General features: G+C 39.6%; 1 protein-coding gene across 45 annotated transcripts in view; it reads left to right on the top strand.

The window, feature by feature from the left end:
* Positions 1–12,457, top strand: part of TRIP12 (thyroid hormone receptor interactor 12) — a 140,497-nt gene that overhangs the window by 126,259 nt on the left and 1,781 nt on the right. For all 45 annotated transcript variants that reach the window (XM_070489520.1, XM_070489523.1, XM_014835990.3 and 42 more), the window contains 6 exons: positions 3,754–3,868; positions 4,169–4,323; positions 5,278–5,442; positions 8,562–8,726; positions 10,246–10,359; positions 12,336–12,430. In XM_070489520.1, the coding sequence (XP_070345621.1) occupies positions 3,754–3,868; positions 4,169–4,323; positions 5,278–5,442; positions 8,562–8,726; positions 10,246–10,359; positions 12,336–12,430 (809 nt within the window). The remainder of the gene's footprint in view (positions 1–3,753; positions 3,869–4,168; positions 4,324–5,277; positions 5,443–8,561; positions 8,727–10,245; positions 10,360–12,335; positions 12,431–12,457) is intronic.

Here is a 12,457-nt window from a genome sequence, read left to right on the forward strand (position 1 = left end):
ACTGAGTTCGTATTGTGAAGAGTTAGAACAGCGGCTATAGATGAGGCAGTGTAAACTACGATACTATTTGTGGTTATCTGAGTAATTTTAAGCATGACTTGGATTTTTCATTTATTTTCCTAACTATTTTCTCCTTCTCATTAAGACTTCTGAGAAGTTAAGAGTATTCAGTTATCAAAATTAAAATTTTAATTAGTTGGGAGGTATGCAATGTGCTAGGATCCACGTTTTGGCAGAGTTCCTGCATTCAAAAGATTACGTCATAGTTGGGGAGATACAAGGACAAATGTACAAACAGGTGTGGCAAATAAGTGGTATAGGTTGCAAGTGAATGAGGCTTTGAGATAAGGAGTGCTGTCCCAGATGTGTGAGGAAGGCCGGGAGGGGAGGTAAGCCCTTGAGTTAGACCTTAAAGGAAGAGAGGGACAGAGTTAAGGGACCAAAGGATGTGGCTTGACCAAAGGATCAGGCTTGGTAGTAAGTGCCAGAAGGGAGTAACTGCTCTGGAAGTGATGAGAGATGGAATGGAGGCCTTGACTGCTTGGGATAAGAAATTCCCATCTTTTGAATCTACCCTGATCATGCCTGATGCTCAGAGGATGCAGTTTTTGTATGTTTACATGCCCAAATTTCTCATTTCTAAAACTGCAAGACCTTTGCTGTAGACAACTTGGTGGTGCTTAGTTTATTAAACATGCTTTCTGCTTTTTCAGTCCAGCGTCTTTTTCTCTTGTCATTTGTCTTCTCTCTCACCCTTCATGGCTCTGTTCACATTGCATCATACGTGAAACCTAAACGAGTAGAGAATAGCATCACAGTGTTCTAAGGATCAGAATTGAATTGCTGATACAGAAATCGCAATTCTACGATCTTCATTGATGAGTCTTACCTGTTGATTCTGGAAGAGATTCCAGGAGCTGACTTCATTGGAGACGAAGGGATGGGAGGAGTGCTGAATTTATATTTGCATAGGGCCTCAGGTTGTAAATCAGAGTCAACCATTCAAGTCAGCTGGTGTCCATTAGAAAGACTTTCTTATTACCTTTAGAAGAATCCTGTTGTAAAATGTCTGATCAAAATGGACTCTCTCTTGAATAGAGATGATCCGTAAGCCAGGAAAGAACTAAACCAGTCTCTGGGCTCAGAAAGCCACCCAAGCCCCAGGGCCTAGGGCTACAAAAGACCCAACCTCTAGGATGGTGAAAGGTTAGGAGCTTGGACTATGGAGCCTGGTACCATCACTTACTAGCTGTGTAAACTCCTCAGTGATATCTCAGCAAGGGGCATAATAAATATACCTGCCTCATTGTGTTGTTAGAATGATTAAATGCACTGAAATGTGTAAAACACTTAGAACATTGGCTGTCACATGATAAGTGCTAGTATATAAGTATGTTTTTGAAAGAAAAAGACTTTCAAAGTTTTAAATAAGACAGGTTGTCAAACTTGTTTTTCTGTGTTTTTGTCTCTAGAGCTTTATGCTTTTCCTTCCTTTAAAAAACAAATGAAGCAAAACCAAAGTACATACCTTTTTAGCAGAGTGGCTGGGTAGAATGAAGATCTCTGAATAGATGAGGTTGACCTGCAGGGCTGCTGGCCAGCCCAGGGTAGGGGTGAATTGCCAGGGCAGTGACCTGGTCCTTCCACCCTCACAGAGACTCTCTGTGATGAAAGTGTTTACAGTGATATTCATGTCATTAAATATGTTAAGTCTATTTTACCATTAGAAATAGCAATATTTGGATGAAGGAAATAGACTGATCTGATCTGTGATTTCCAGATACGTAATTATGCTAAAGGAAGAATTAACTGGCTTTAAAGCACCATCTTGTGGATACCAGTTGTTACTGCAGTTGTTTCTTTTTTCTCTGCTTCCTTCTTCTTTCCCCTCCTCCCCCTCCCCCGATGCCCAGGATTTAGCAAGGACAAAATATACAAAGTCTCTACCAACATGGAGCTTTTCTTTTAGTTTGAGGAGGCTGATACACACATACTCAAGCACATGTGTGTGTTAAGCTGTGTGATGAAGAAAAATAAAGCAAAATAAGAAGTTGGGAGTCTATTGGGGAGGGGATAGGGTGGTCTAAGGTGACATTTGGACAGAGGTGAGTCATGACTGTCTGGGGAAGAGTATCTCCAGCAAAAGAACGTAGATGCAAAAGCCCTGAGACAGCATTCCTGGCCTGTTGTGGCGTGACTGTGGCTAGAAGTTAGGAGTCAAGGGATGGGAGGGATCATATAGGACACGCAGGCTGTGCTAAGAGCTCGAGCCTTTGCTTTGAGTGAGACGGGAAGCCCTTGGAGGGTGCAGAGGAATGATAGGAACTTAGATCTTAGAAGGATCACTCTTGGCGCTGTGAGACTAGGATAGGAGATGCCGAGAATGCTATTGCGGAAACCATTTAGGAGGTTCTAGCAATAGACCAGATAAGAGATGATGGTGGTAAGCAGTTGAGAATATTTTGAAGGTGGGGTGAACAGTGTTTAATGGTGGGTTGGAGTGTGAGGAGTAAGAAAGAGAAGAGCCACGGATGGTTCCAAGATTTTGGTTGGAGCATGGCATGAATGCTGATGCCATTTGCTGCTGTGGAATAACAACAAAGGGATGGAGATGGATCAAGAAAGCACCACCAGGTCCAAGCAGATCACTGTCTGGAAAGTTAGAGTTAAACATTTGGTGGACTGCATCTGATCTTTTAAGCTAGTGTGGATACTTTGAAAAGTGTGAAATGGTAAAATAATGCCCATTATTTGCAAATAATCTATAAGTGAAACATAGCCTTCTTGACAGGACTCTGGTTAGATTTCACCTATAAACTATGGTGTTAACTTGCCATTAGCTGCATATGTAATTTATAGTCTGAGCAGGTAGAGCCTTGATAGAAAATGAAGGAATAACCAGGCTGTGGACACTGCCCCAGGATCGTGTCTCTCACAGAGGAGGGGTTTTCATTCAAGCCCGTACAGTCACCTTTGGAGCTTGTTTGAAAATGCTGGCACCCAGGTTCTAAAGCACACCTATGAAATCAGAATCTCACAGCATGCCCACCCCCATGTCTGCATATCAAAGCTCTCAGGGGATTCCAGTGAACCCTGGGGCTTGAGAAGTGCTGATGGACTCTCTGAGGCTAAGTTAGCCCTGTGGGCACTTATATGGGTTCAGACCTTCCCTTAATTGAGTTTTATTCAACAAACCTCTTAAATGGCTGGTGTGTGCCAGGCACTATAGAGGATACACAGGTGAATTAAAGTTACCTGCAGGTGAGGCATGCAAGCATATAATGAAATCCTGGCGGTACGATGTGAGAAGTATTTAAAAGTAGCTGAAATGTACGTCCTAAAAAAAGGAGCAAGGTAGCTGTTTAGGCAGATAAGGAGGCTCCTCCTGAGGAGGTGACCTTTGAGCTGATTTCAGGGTAACAGAACAAGGAAGAGATCCATACATAGACGATGCCATCTTATTCCCTGAGGATCGGATATGTAGCTACAGCAGTACTGATACCAGTATCCAAGCTTGAAGCATACAATTAAGGTGTTGGGGCTGTAGGGAGTAGGAATTAAATAGAAGGTTGCTAGTTCTTCTTCCAGGTGACCAAGACCAAAGGAGTACAATCAGGTCACTTTGGGAAATAATCTCTAATGCATCCTGATAAACAGATGCTTTTAGTACCCACAGTGCCAAGAGTTTAGCAGGTTAAAAAAAGCAGCACAAATTCTGAAATTTGTAATTGTTCTCCTTTTGTTCTTGCGTAGGTTGGTACAGGTCTTGGGCCTACACTGGAGTTTTATGCACTTGTATCTCAGGAACTACAGAGAGCTGACTTGGGTCTCTGGAGAGGTGAAGAAGTAACTCTTAGCAATCCAAAAGGTAATATTAATATGTGAGTTAGTCAGTCCGTTTGGTTATTCAGATCAGCTAAAGGGTCCTTACAGTTCATCAGATATCTTTCACTTCTGGTGGAGGACCGTGCTCTCTGACCTGAATTTCTTTCAGCCTTGGTTTTCTCGTTTGTCAAAGAAGGGAGGCCCTCTCAGCTCTGGAGGACTTTATTCAGTGATCTGCTGTCTGATGTCAAGGATACTCAGTTTCCTAAATGTTCTTAGTTACCAGGTTTTGTCTTGTTTTGGGAAATAGCCTCTAAAGTTTGGTGACTTGCTCATTTTACAGGAAGCCAAGAAGGGACCAAGTATATTCAAAACCTCCAGGGCCTCTTTGCGCTTCCCTTTGGTAGGACAGCTAAGCCAGCTCATATCGCAAAGGTTAAGATGAAGTTTCGCTTCTTAGGAAAATTAATGGCCAAGGCTATCATGGATTTCAGATTGGTAAGTTGAAGATTATTTGCTTTTCTGCAGTTTTTTTGTATCTGTGTTCCGTGAAAGTACTTTAATCCACTGCACTTAATGCTGTATTTTAAAACAGTGCTTCACAAAACTTGAATGTGCATATGAATTACTTGGGGCTTTTGTTTAAAAAGTCAGTTTTGATTGAGTAGTTCAATGGTGAGGCCCAAGATTCCACATTTTCCTACCAGCTCCCAGGTGATGCCCAAGTGCTGGTATATGAGTCATTCTTTTCGTAGCAAGGGTAGAGAGATTCAGGTAATGGTGAGGGTGGTTTTAAAGTGTTTGACGTTAGATTTTTAATTCAGTAGGAAAGAGCATGAGCATGTTGCTAAACTACAGTAAATTGCCATTAGAATGCTGGAGTAAAAATAACCAAAATCAGTCCAGGGAGGTTTGAGTATTTCTGGACTTTTCTTCGTTTTCTCCTCTCACATTTTCTGAGCTACTTTGTCAGTATGTAGGAGATATTTTCATTTGATGTCAAATTCACAAGCTTACACTTTCACTGTAACTGAAGAATGGGCTGTTGGTCAGTTATTTTAGAAGTTCCATTTTTTGACCTTAATTGGTTCTTCATTTTAACCTCTTGCTTCTGAATCTGCAATAATACAGACTACAGTGGAATTAAATTTATTTGGCCCCAAATAGAGTAAGATTTGGTGTTGAGGCCCTTATGGAGAATATATGTCCATCATTGAAAAATTCGTTTTTAGGGTCGGTGTTTAAATAGGATTCTTCAGTATTCTAAATTGTTCACAATGTTAGGGCCCCAAATGGAGTTTGAATGGGGGTAGGTTCATGTAATGAGAGAACGGTTCCTAAATATGTTTTCTTCCTGGGGATTGCTTGACCTTTTTAAGTGTCAGTTTTATAATTGAGGCGACTGTAGAAGCTTAGTGTGACTGGCAAGATATTTTGCATATTCCCTCTCAGGTGGACCTTCCCCTTGGCTTACCCTTTTATAAGTGGATGCTACGGCAAGAAACTTCACTGACATCGCATGATTTGTTTGACATTGACCCAGTTGTAGCCAGATCAGTGTATCACCTAGAAGACATCGTCAGACAGAAGAAGAGACTTGAACAAGATAAATCCCAGGTAAGCTTAGAAGATGAGGAAATGGTCAAGTGGATCCGTTTCTTAGTATAGAAAGATGAGGTCTTTGTTAAATGCTTTGTATTTGACCCAGTTATTAATGTTTTATTTTAGATGAGTTTAACTTTTTTATTAGAATGACTGAAACATGATTTTACAGTGGGTAAGATGACCTGTAATAACAATAGGTGATGAATAGAGAGCATGATTAGCAAATAAAATACACTCCTAACTGAAACCCTAGGGCTCTCATTTATTTAATTTTAGGTGGACAGTGTGTGTCTAGGCAGATACTACTGAGTTTTTTTTGGTAAACATTTGAATCAGTAAAACTAATCTCAGGACAGGTTGATTTTTCTGGAAAGCTAACTTAATTTAGGAACAGCACATTTGTTTTCTAGAGAGTTCTCAGGAAGATATTTTTAAAGGTCATGGTAAGTGTCCACTATTTCTTGGTAACACTTGTTGAGGTTTCTCTGTTAGCTCTCATAGGTAATCTTGAGCTTTATATCATTGTTGTATATTTTTAACATGTTAAGAATAGGTTAAAAGATCCTTGACTCAGTCTGAGACTAATAGTGGTTCTGTATCTGACATTAAAAGAAGACAAAGTTGTATTAAAAACCATGGCATAGATTCAAATAGCTTATATTTGGACAGGTGAAATGGATGAATATTAAATCAGCTCCCATGTCTAAATTATGTAAAGTAAGAATCAAGAAAGAGATTCTGTAGTGAGAAAAGGTATCACGTCTCTTGATAAAATGGATAGGAGTTTACAGTAGATGGGGGTTTAGAATGCCTTTTTATTTGAGAAGAAGATAATTTATACGGGAATTCATTTTATCTCTAAAATTGGTAATTATTGATTGGTGATTTTTGGAAAAATAAGTTTATTAAGAGAAATTGGTATTTAAACAGGCAGAAGTCATCTTTTCCATGCAAGATCTGTTGTCTTAGGATTTTTAGAACCAGTTAGGTTTATGCTTACCAACTTTGTAAATTTTAAACTACTACAGTCATATTTAGGATCATCTCTTAGGTAAATGCTGTCCCCTCACCCCAAAAGAAAAAAAGCAAGGAAAGAAGGTAAAACTCATGGCACTGTTCCAGTGGCCTTACATATATTGATACATTTAATCTGTAACAACCCCGCGAGATTTAGGTATTTCTGTTATCCCTATTTTACACATGAGAAAATCAAGGCAGATAGGTTGAGTAACCTGCCCAAGTCACGTATCTAGAACATGGGAAAGCTGGAATTCAAGCCCAGGCTGTGTGTTCTGGAGCCCGCGCTCTGACACATTTTGCAAGTTCTGTTTGTATCCATGTCTGCAGTGCAGTATGTCGCCACCGTTCTCTTCCTCAAATCTCTTGAGATTTGTTCTTCCAGCGTTTGTTATTCCTGAAGTTGTCCATTTAAATGTATAAAGTGCATAGCGCAGAAACTGCACTCCAGAAACTTATTTACTGTAATAATCAGCTTTCAACCAGAGCATGAGGAATGGTGGTATTCTGAAACACCCAGCTCGTCATTTTATAAAGCATGTGGGTGGAACAAGTTGTCCTGGCTGCGCTTCCTCTTGGTAGTTTAAATTCTTGAAAGATAACATGGAAAATGGGCTAAAGCTTAGCTTTCAGTTTAATATGTAAGGTCTAGAGAAACGAACAGTGAATTCCTTTTAAACATCTCAAGGACATACTGTATATTCTAGATTCCTATCAAGGGTGCATTTCGTAATGGAGTCCTTTACAAATAAGATACTTCTTAAGTAGTTGTGGGAGAAAAGACTTCCCATCAGCATAGTAGTGATTGCCTTGATCTGTGGCAAGAGGTGAGGGAACAGTTTTGAGAGCCTTCCAGTGGGAGAGCGTTAAAATTGAGAGCTTTTTTAAATTAGTATTTTTTTTAGTCTTTCTGCTGAAGAATATTTCAAATGTAAAATTGAAAAGCCTTCCTTTGGGTGTCATCAGATGATGCACCTGAAACAGAGAGAGACCTCAACGTGGGTTTTTGCAGAGAAGTGACAGTGGACATAATCCTCCACAGCTGTATTTCACCTTAATCTTAATGCTGCCATCTCCTCTGTATTTTGAATTATCTGGAATCCTAAGAAGCTTTCATTTTCCTCTTTAAAAAAATGACTAATTTTCTGCACCTTGACTGTTTAACCTCTAGGAATTTCACGCTTGGGGGCATCTCCAATTCAGAAAACCATTCGCTTTCCTTCTCCTATTCTGGATACCTTCATTTTCAGATAGAATATGCAGTTTTGCATATTGGTCTTTGATCTTTCATCTAAAAAAAAAGTAATATTGTATATAAGCCTTTTATAATCTTTTTTTTTTTTTCTGCTTTATCTCCCCAAACCGCCCCCCCGGACGCAGTTGTATATCTTAGTTGCATGTCCTTCTAGTTGTGGGATGTGCAAGCCTTTTATAATCTTAAACATTTACAAAAGTGAGTAATGCAAACTGCTCTAACACGTGTCTTTAGAGTATGAGCTGACTTCTCTGTGGGCTTCATTGGAGCCTTTGTTCATCACAGTGTTGTGTGAGTGCACATTTGTTAGGCTAGGCCTCAAGATTTTAAATGAAGAATCTCCAGGGTATTCTGTAGACTTGAGCTTTGCAGGGAAAAAAAAGTTAATTACTGTTACTAGATAGTGTATTATTTGTATTTACAGTTTCCTAACTGTATTGTATTACTCAGTATTTGCTATATGAATATAGTAGATTCATTAAGGTTAGCCATGAATTTATGAAAAGTTTGTCTGCCTCTAGAGCCCACACTCTGGAATTGACCATTATGCAAGCGATTATGGCTTTTCTGTGAAATCTGATGTACATAAGGTCAAGTTGAGTAGCAGCCATCTCATTATGGAGGAACACTCAAGTCATCTTGTTTCCCCATATAAAAACAGTTGGATTCTGAAGCGTTTAAGGTTATTTCCTTTGTGATCTCAGAACCTTGTTCATGTGTACATTGTGACCAAAAAAGAGAAAAAAGAAATAGACCAAGAGCTAAAGGAACCCATAAAATTTATTAGTATATCTTTTATAAACAAAAAACATAACTGAGTGAATTACTGTGCTTGACAACCTCCCTCCCTTTTTTTTAGACCAAAGAGAGTCTACAGTATGCGTTAGAAACCCTGACTATGAATGGCTGCTCAGTGGAAGATCTCGGATTGGATTTCACTCTGCCAGGGTTTCCCAACATCGAACTGAAGAAAGGAGGAAAGGATATACCAGTCACTATCCACAATTTAGAGGAGTATCTAAGGGTATGTATTGGCGGTGCTGTCTGGGAGAAGGCCAGCTGTGGCGAGGAGGGCTTTGCCTGTGGGTACTTCTCTGAGGGAGAGGGAAGGGACCTGTCCTAGGAAGCACAGGCGGGTGACGGTTAGCTGCCTGCCGAGACTGCTCTGAGACCGTCGACACCCGGGACCACTGCGTGAAGGCCACTTTTTCAGGCCTTAGCTTCTGTTTGCTCTTGAGAGAACATGTCAGATATTTCATGATGCCTCATGTAACCTTGAACTCGCATCCTCAAGCTTGAATACTATCTGATAACATCACATTTTCTTAATTTAAGAAGAAATCAGTGAAAAGGAACCATTACTTGTGTTCTCACTAAACTGCGTTTCTGCCTTTCTGTCAAGCCAGCTAACTGGACAGAATTGCTCCAACACACATGTTTATGAGTTTGGTGAGGCCTTTCAAATTATTAATTCATGGTCTTTGACTATATTTGCTAAATTAAGAAAAAACAGTTTTGTATTGGATACAGATTATATTTTAAATTATAACCTGTATAGATCTTTATTACTACTTTTTGAAAAGTTGGTTTATTCCTGACGTTGAGTGGAAAAAACATTGGGTTCCAGACAAAATACTGCTTACACCTAGACTTGACTTTTCTGCTAACTTACTGTGAGACTTTAGATAGGACCTCTGAAAAGTTTCTGCTCTGGTTTCTTCATCAGTTTGAGAGAGAAGATAGAAGAGGACCTCAGATACTATTTAGTCTACCTGACAGTTCGGTGATTCTTCTAATAGTCAGTAGGATTCTCTTCTTACAGTACCTGCCTCTTTTCCTAACTTTGAGTTAGTAATCTTTCAGCTTACTAGCAAACGATGAGTTAACATCCAAATTGTTTCTCTGAAAATAATTTGTTATAATGCTTGTATTTTTCTATCAACAAAACACTGTTGTTCTCATTTTTATCTGAACATGTCTTCCATTTCTTAATCCAGTGGGTTAGCCAAAGTCAGTGATGACTGGATAATGTTGGGCCAATAACAGATGCTTTCTGTTACCCTTCAAGTTCATGTGGCTGCATTTCCAGAATTTACCTTTTTCTCAGTGGAGACGCACACTGCAGAAGGGTGGGGTTCTAAGAACTAAACAGGATTTAGAACTAAAAATTTCACGTTAAAAATTAAGAACACTAAACAGTTGGTAACTTTATCTTCAATTCTCAAGAACTTTTTATCCTCTTGGGAAGTTCTCATTTGGTAAGGTAATATACAGCTCTATTTTATGTAAATGAATTTTTAAAACACCATCAATATAAGAGCACAAGGCATTTTTTACATTTTCTTACTGGCCTGGCCCTGAATTAGAGGTTGGCCTGGCTGATCTTTTACTTATTCAGTTTTCTGGGAGATATTTTAAAGACTTAATAACTTTTTTTTTTTTTAAGTGATCAGGGAGGATGTTTCACTGTACTTTGCCATGTATTAAATAGGAAAGAGATTTGAAAACTTGTCACGGTTTTTAGAAGACTTTTCTTTTTGCAGCTGGTTATATTCTGGGCACTAAATGAAGGCGTTTCCAGGCAATTTGATTCATTCAGAGATGGATTTGAATCAGTCTTCCCACTCAGTCATCTTCAGTATTTCTACCCGGAAGAAGTGAGTAGTTTGTGTCTGGAAGAAATGGTCATTTCTAGTTCTATACCTGTAATTATCTTAGTGGAATATCGCTGTGCTATTTCATCAAAGACCCCGTTGCTGCAAACAAATGGAAAAAACCAGTTTGGGAGCCAGGGGTGGATGTTTGGGAAAGATAAGATCATTTCCTGAGCAAGGAAGAATATTAAAATTAAATTTAATATAAATATAACATTTTATCTTATAAATAATATAAATACTAAATATAAGTATTAAATGTTAGAGAGGGAGAGGGGTCCCTGTGTGATTAAGCATAGCATCATTGTCAACTGAGACCCTCCGTGCTGTTCAGTGGAGAATGGACTTGTGTTTCTGTACTCCTGTAGCTGGCAGGAAGAGCCATGGGTCCACAGTAATGAAAGTGACACTGAAGAGGTTGCACTTTTTTTTTTTTGACTAAACTTCCTGAATTAGATGAGACATTGTTTCATGAAGTGTTGCAAATTAGCTAATTGCCATATTCAGAGAATACTTGTGAGAATGGAAAAAATGAGTTTATGTGAATGGTTTTTTCCAGCCATCTTTACTTAACATATAAGAATCTCAAAAAATTATTTGCTGGTAGTGAGATGTCATAGAAAGGGTCTAGAGAGCCAGCCCCGATGGCCTAGTGGTTGAAGTTCGGCATGCTCCGTTGTGATGGCCCAGATTCCGTTCCTGGGCGTGGAACCACACCACTCGTCTGTCAGTAGCCGTGCTGTGGTGGCAGCAGCTCACATAGAGAACCAGAAGAACTTACAGCTATACGAAACTGTGTATTGGGGCTTTGGGGACCGGGGGAGGAAGAAAAAAGGAGGGAGATTGGCAACAGATGTTAGCTTGGGTGAATCTTCCCCTGCACAAAAAAAGAGGGGTGTCTAGAATGTGTTAGGTTTCCCCAATTTGGAAACCTTTTTGTTTAGTTTTTGAATGCTCACTTTAGAATACACATTCATTACTGGCTGAATCTAGAAATCTTTGAATGACTTAGTGTTTTAATCTCAATTCTTGTTTTTATGGCTACTTTGAATTGCTGCCTACTGAAGCATGTGGTGTATCTGGCACTTTGCGGCATTAAGTGTTGCTCCTGGAATTGAATCCTGGTCCCCACTACCTAGTTGTATGTCCTTATCCTAGTTGTTGGCATCTGATCTGACTGCCTCATTCATAAAATTGAGATAACCTCTGTCTTACTGAAGAGGGTACATAAAGTACCTGACAGTGAGTGACATGGATTAGATGTGAAATTTCGCATGCCCTGAATTGGATTTTTTCAGTGTGCACAGTAATTCCACAAATGGGCAGTTAACCAGAGAAGAGATGTTTTAATTTGAAAATGATAGATTTTCCAAGGACACACAAGCATTTCTTGCTTTCTGATGTTCATTCTATAATGGCTAGCTTGGTCCCCATCCAACCCTAAACAACCATATGGCATAGATGTGCCTCTCTTTACAAAGTGTGAAAACCCACCCATTTGTTATGTCTCAGTTGGGCTTGCGTTTCCTACTTCTTTCTCCAGTGTGGTATTCTTTTTCTTGGTGTCTGTTATTTTGTACCCTTGTGTTTCTAAAAGCCAGGATTTATAAAATCTTCCCAGTTAAAAGTAGTCTATCAAGTTAAAGCCTCTAAAGAAATGAGAAGAGTTAGGAAAACTTCAATCAAGAGTTTGTCTCACGCATGTTTGGTTTGAGCTGAAGGCTTCTATGGGACCTAGTTCCTGCACATGGGCAGGGCACTGCTTACCGTGCAACCCAAGAGGAGGTTGAGTCTGTAAATGCACTAGAGGAGCACACTGCCTAAGGAGGCCCTAAGCAGAAGTTTTGGATAATGATAATTTTATTTGGTACATGTAGACCTTTATATGACATTCTACAAAACAGACCATGTTGTATGCATTTTGGCTTAGTTATGCAGCTGTATGTTAAATAACTCACTACCCTTATGTGAACACACAGCTGGATCAGCTCCTGTGTGGCAGTAAAGCAGACACTTGGGATGCAAAGACACTGATGGAATGCTGCAGGCCTGATCACGGTTATACTCATGACAGGTCAGTGCTGGGAGCCGCCCGTTTTTC

This window comes from Equus asinus, chromosome 19 (assembly GCF_041296235.1).
Source record: "Equus asinus isolate D_3611 breed Donkey chromosome 19, EquAss-T2T_v2, whole genome shotgun sequence".
NCBI classification, from domain to species: Eukaryota; Metazoa; Chordata; class Mammalia; order Perissodactyla; family Equidae; genus Equus; species Equus asinus.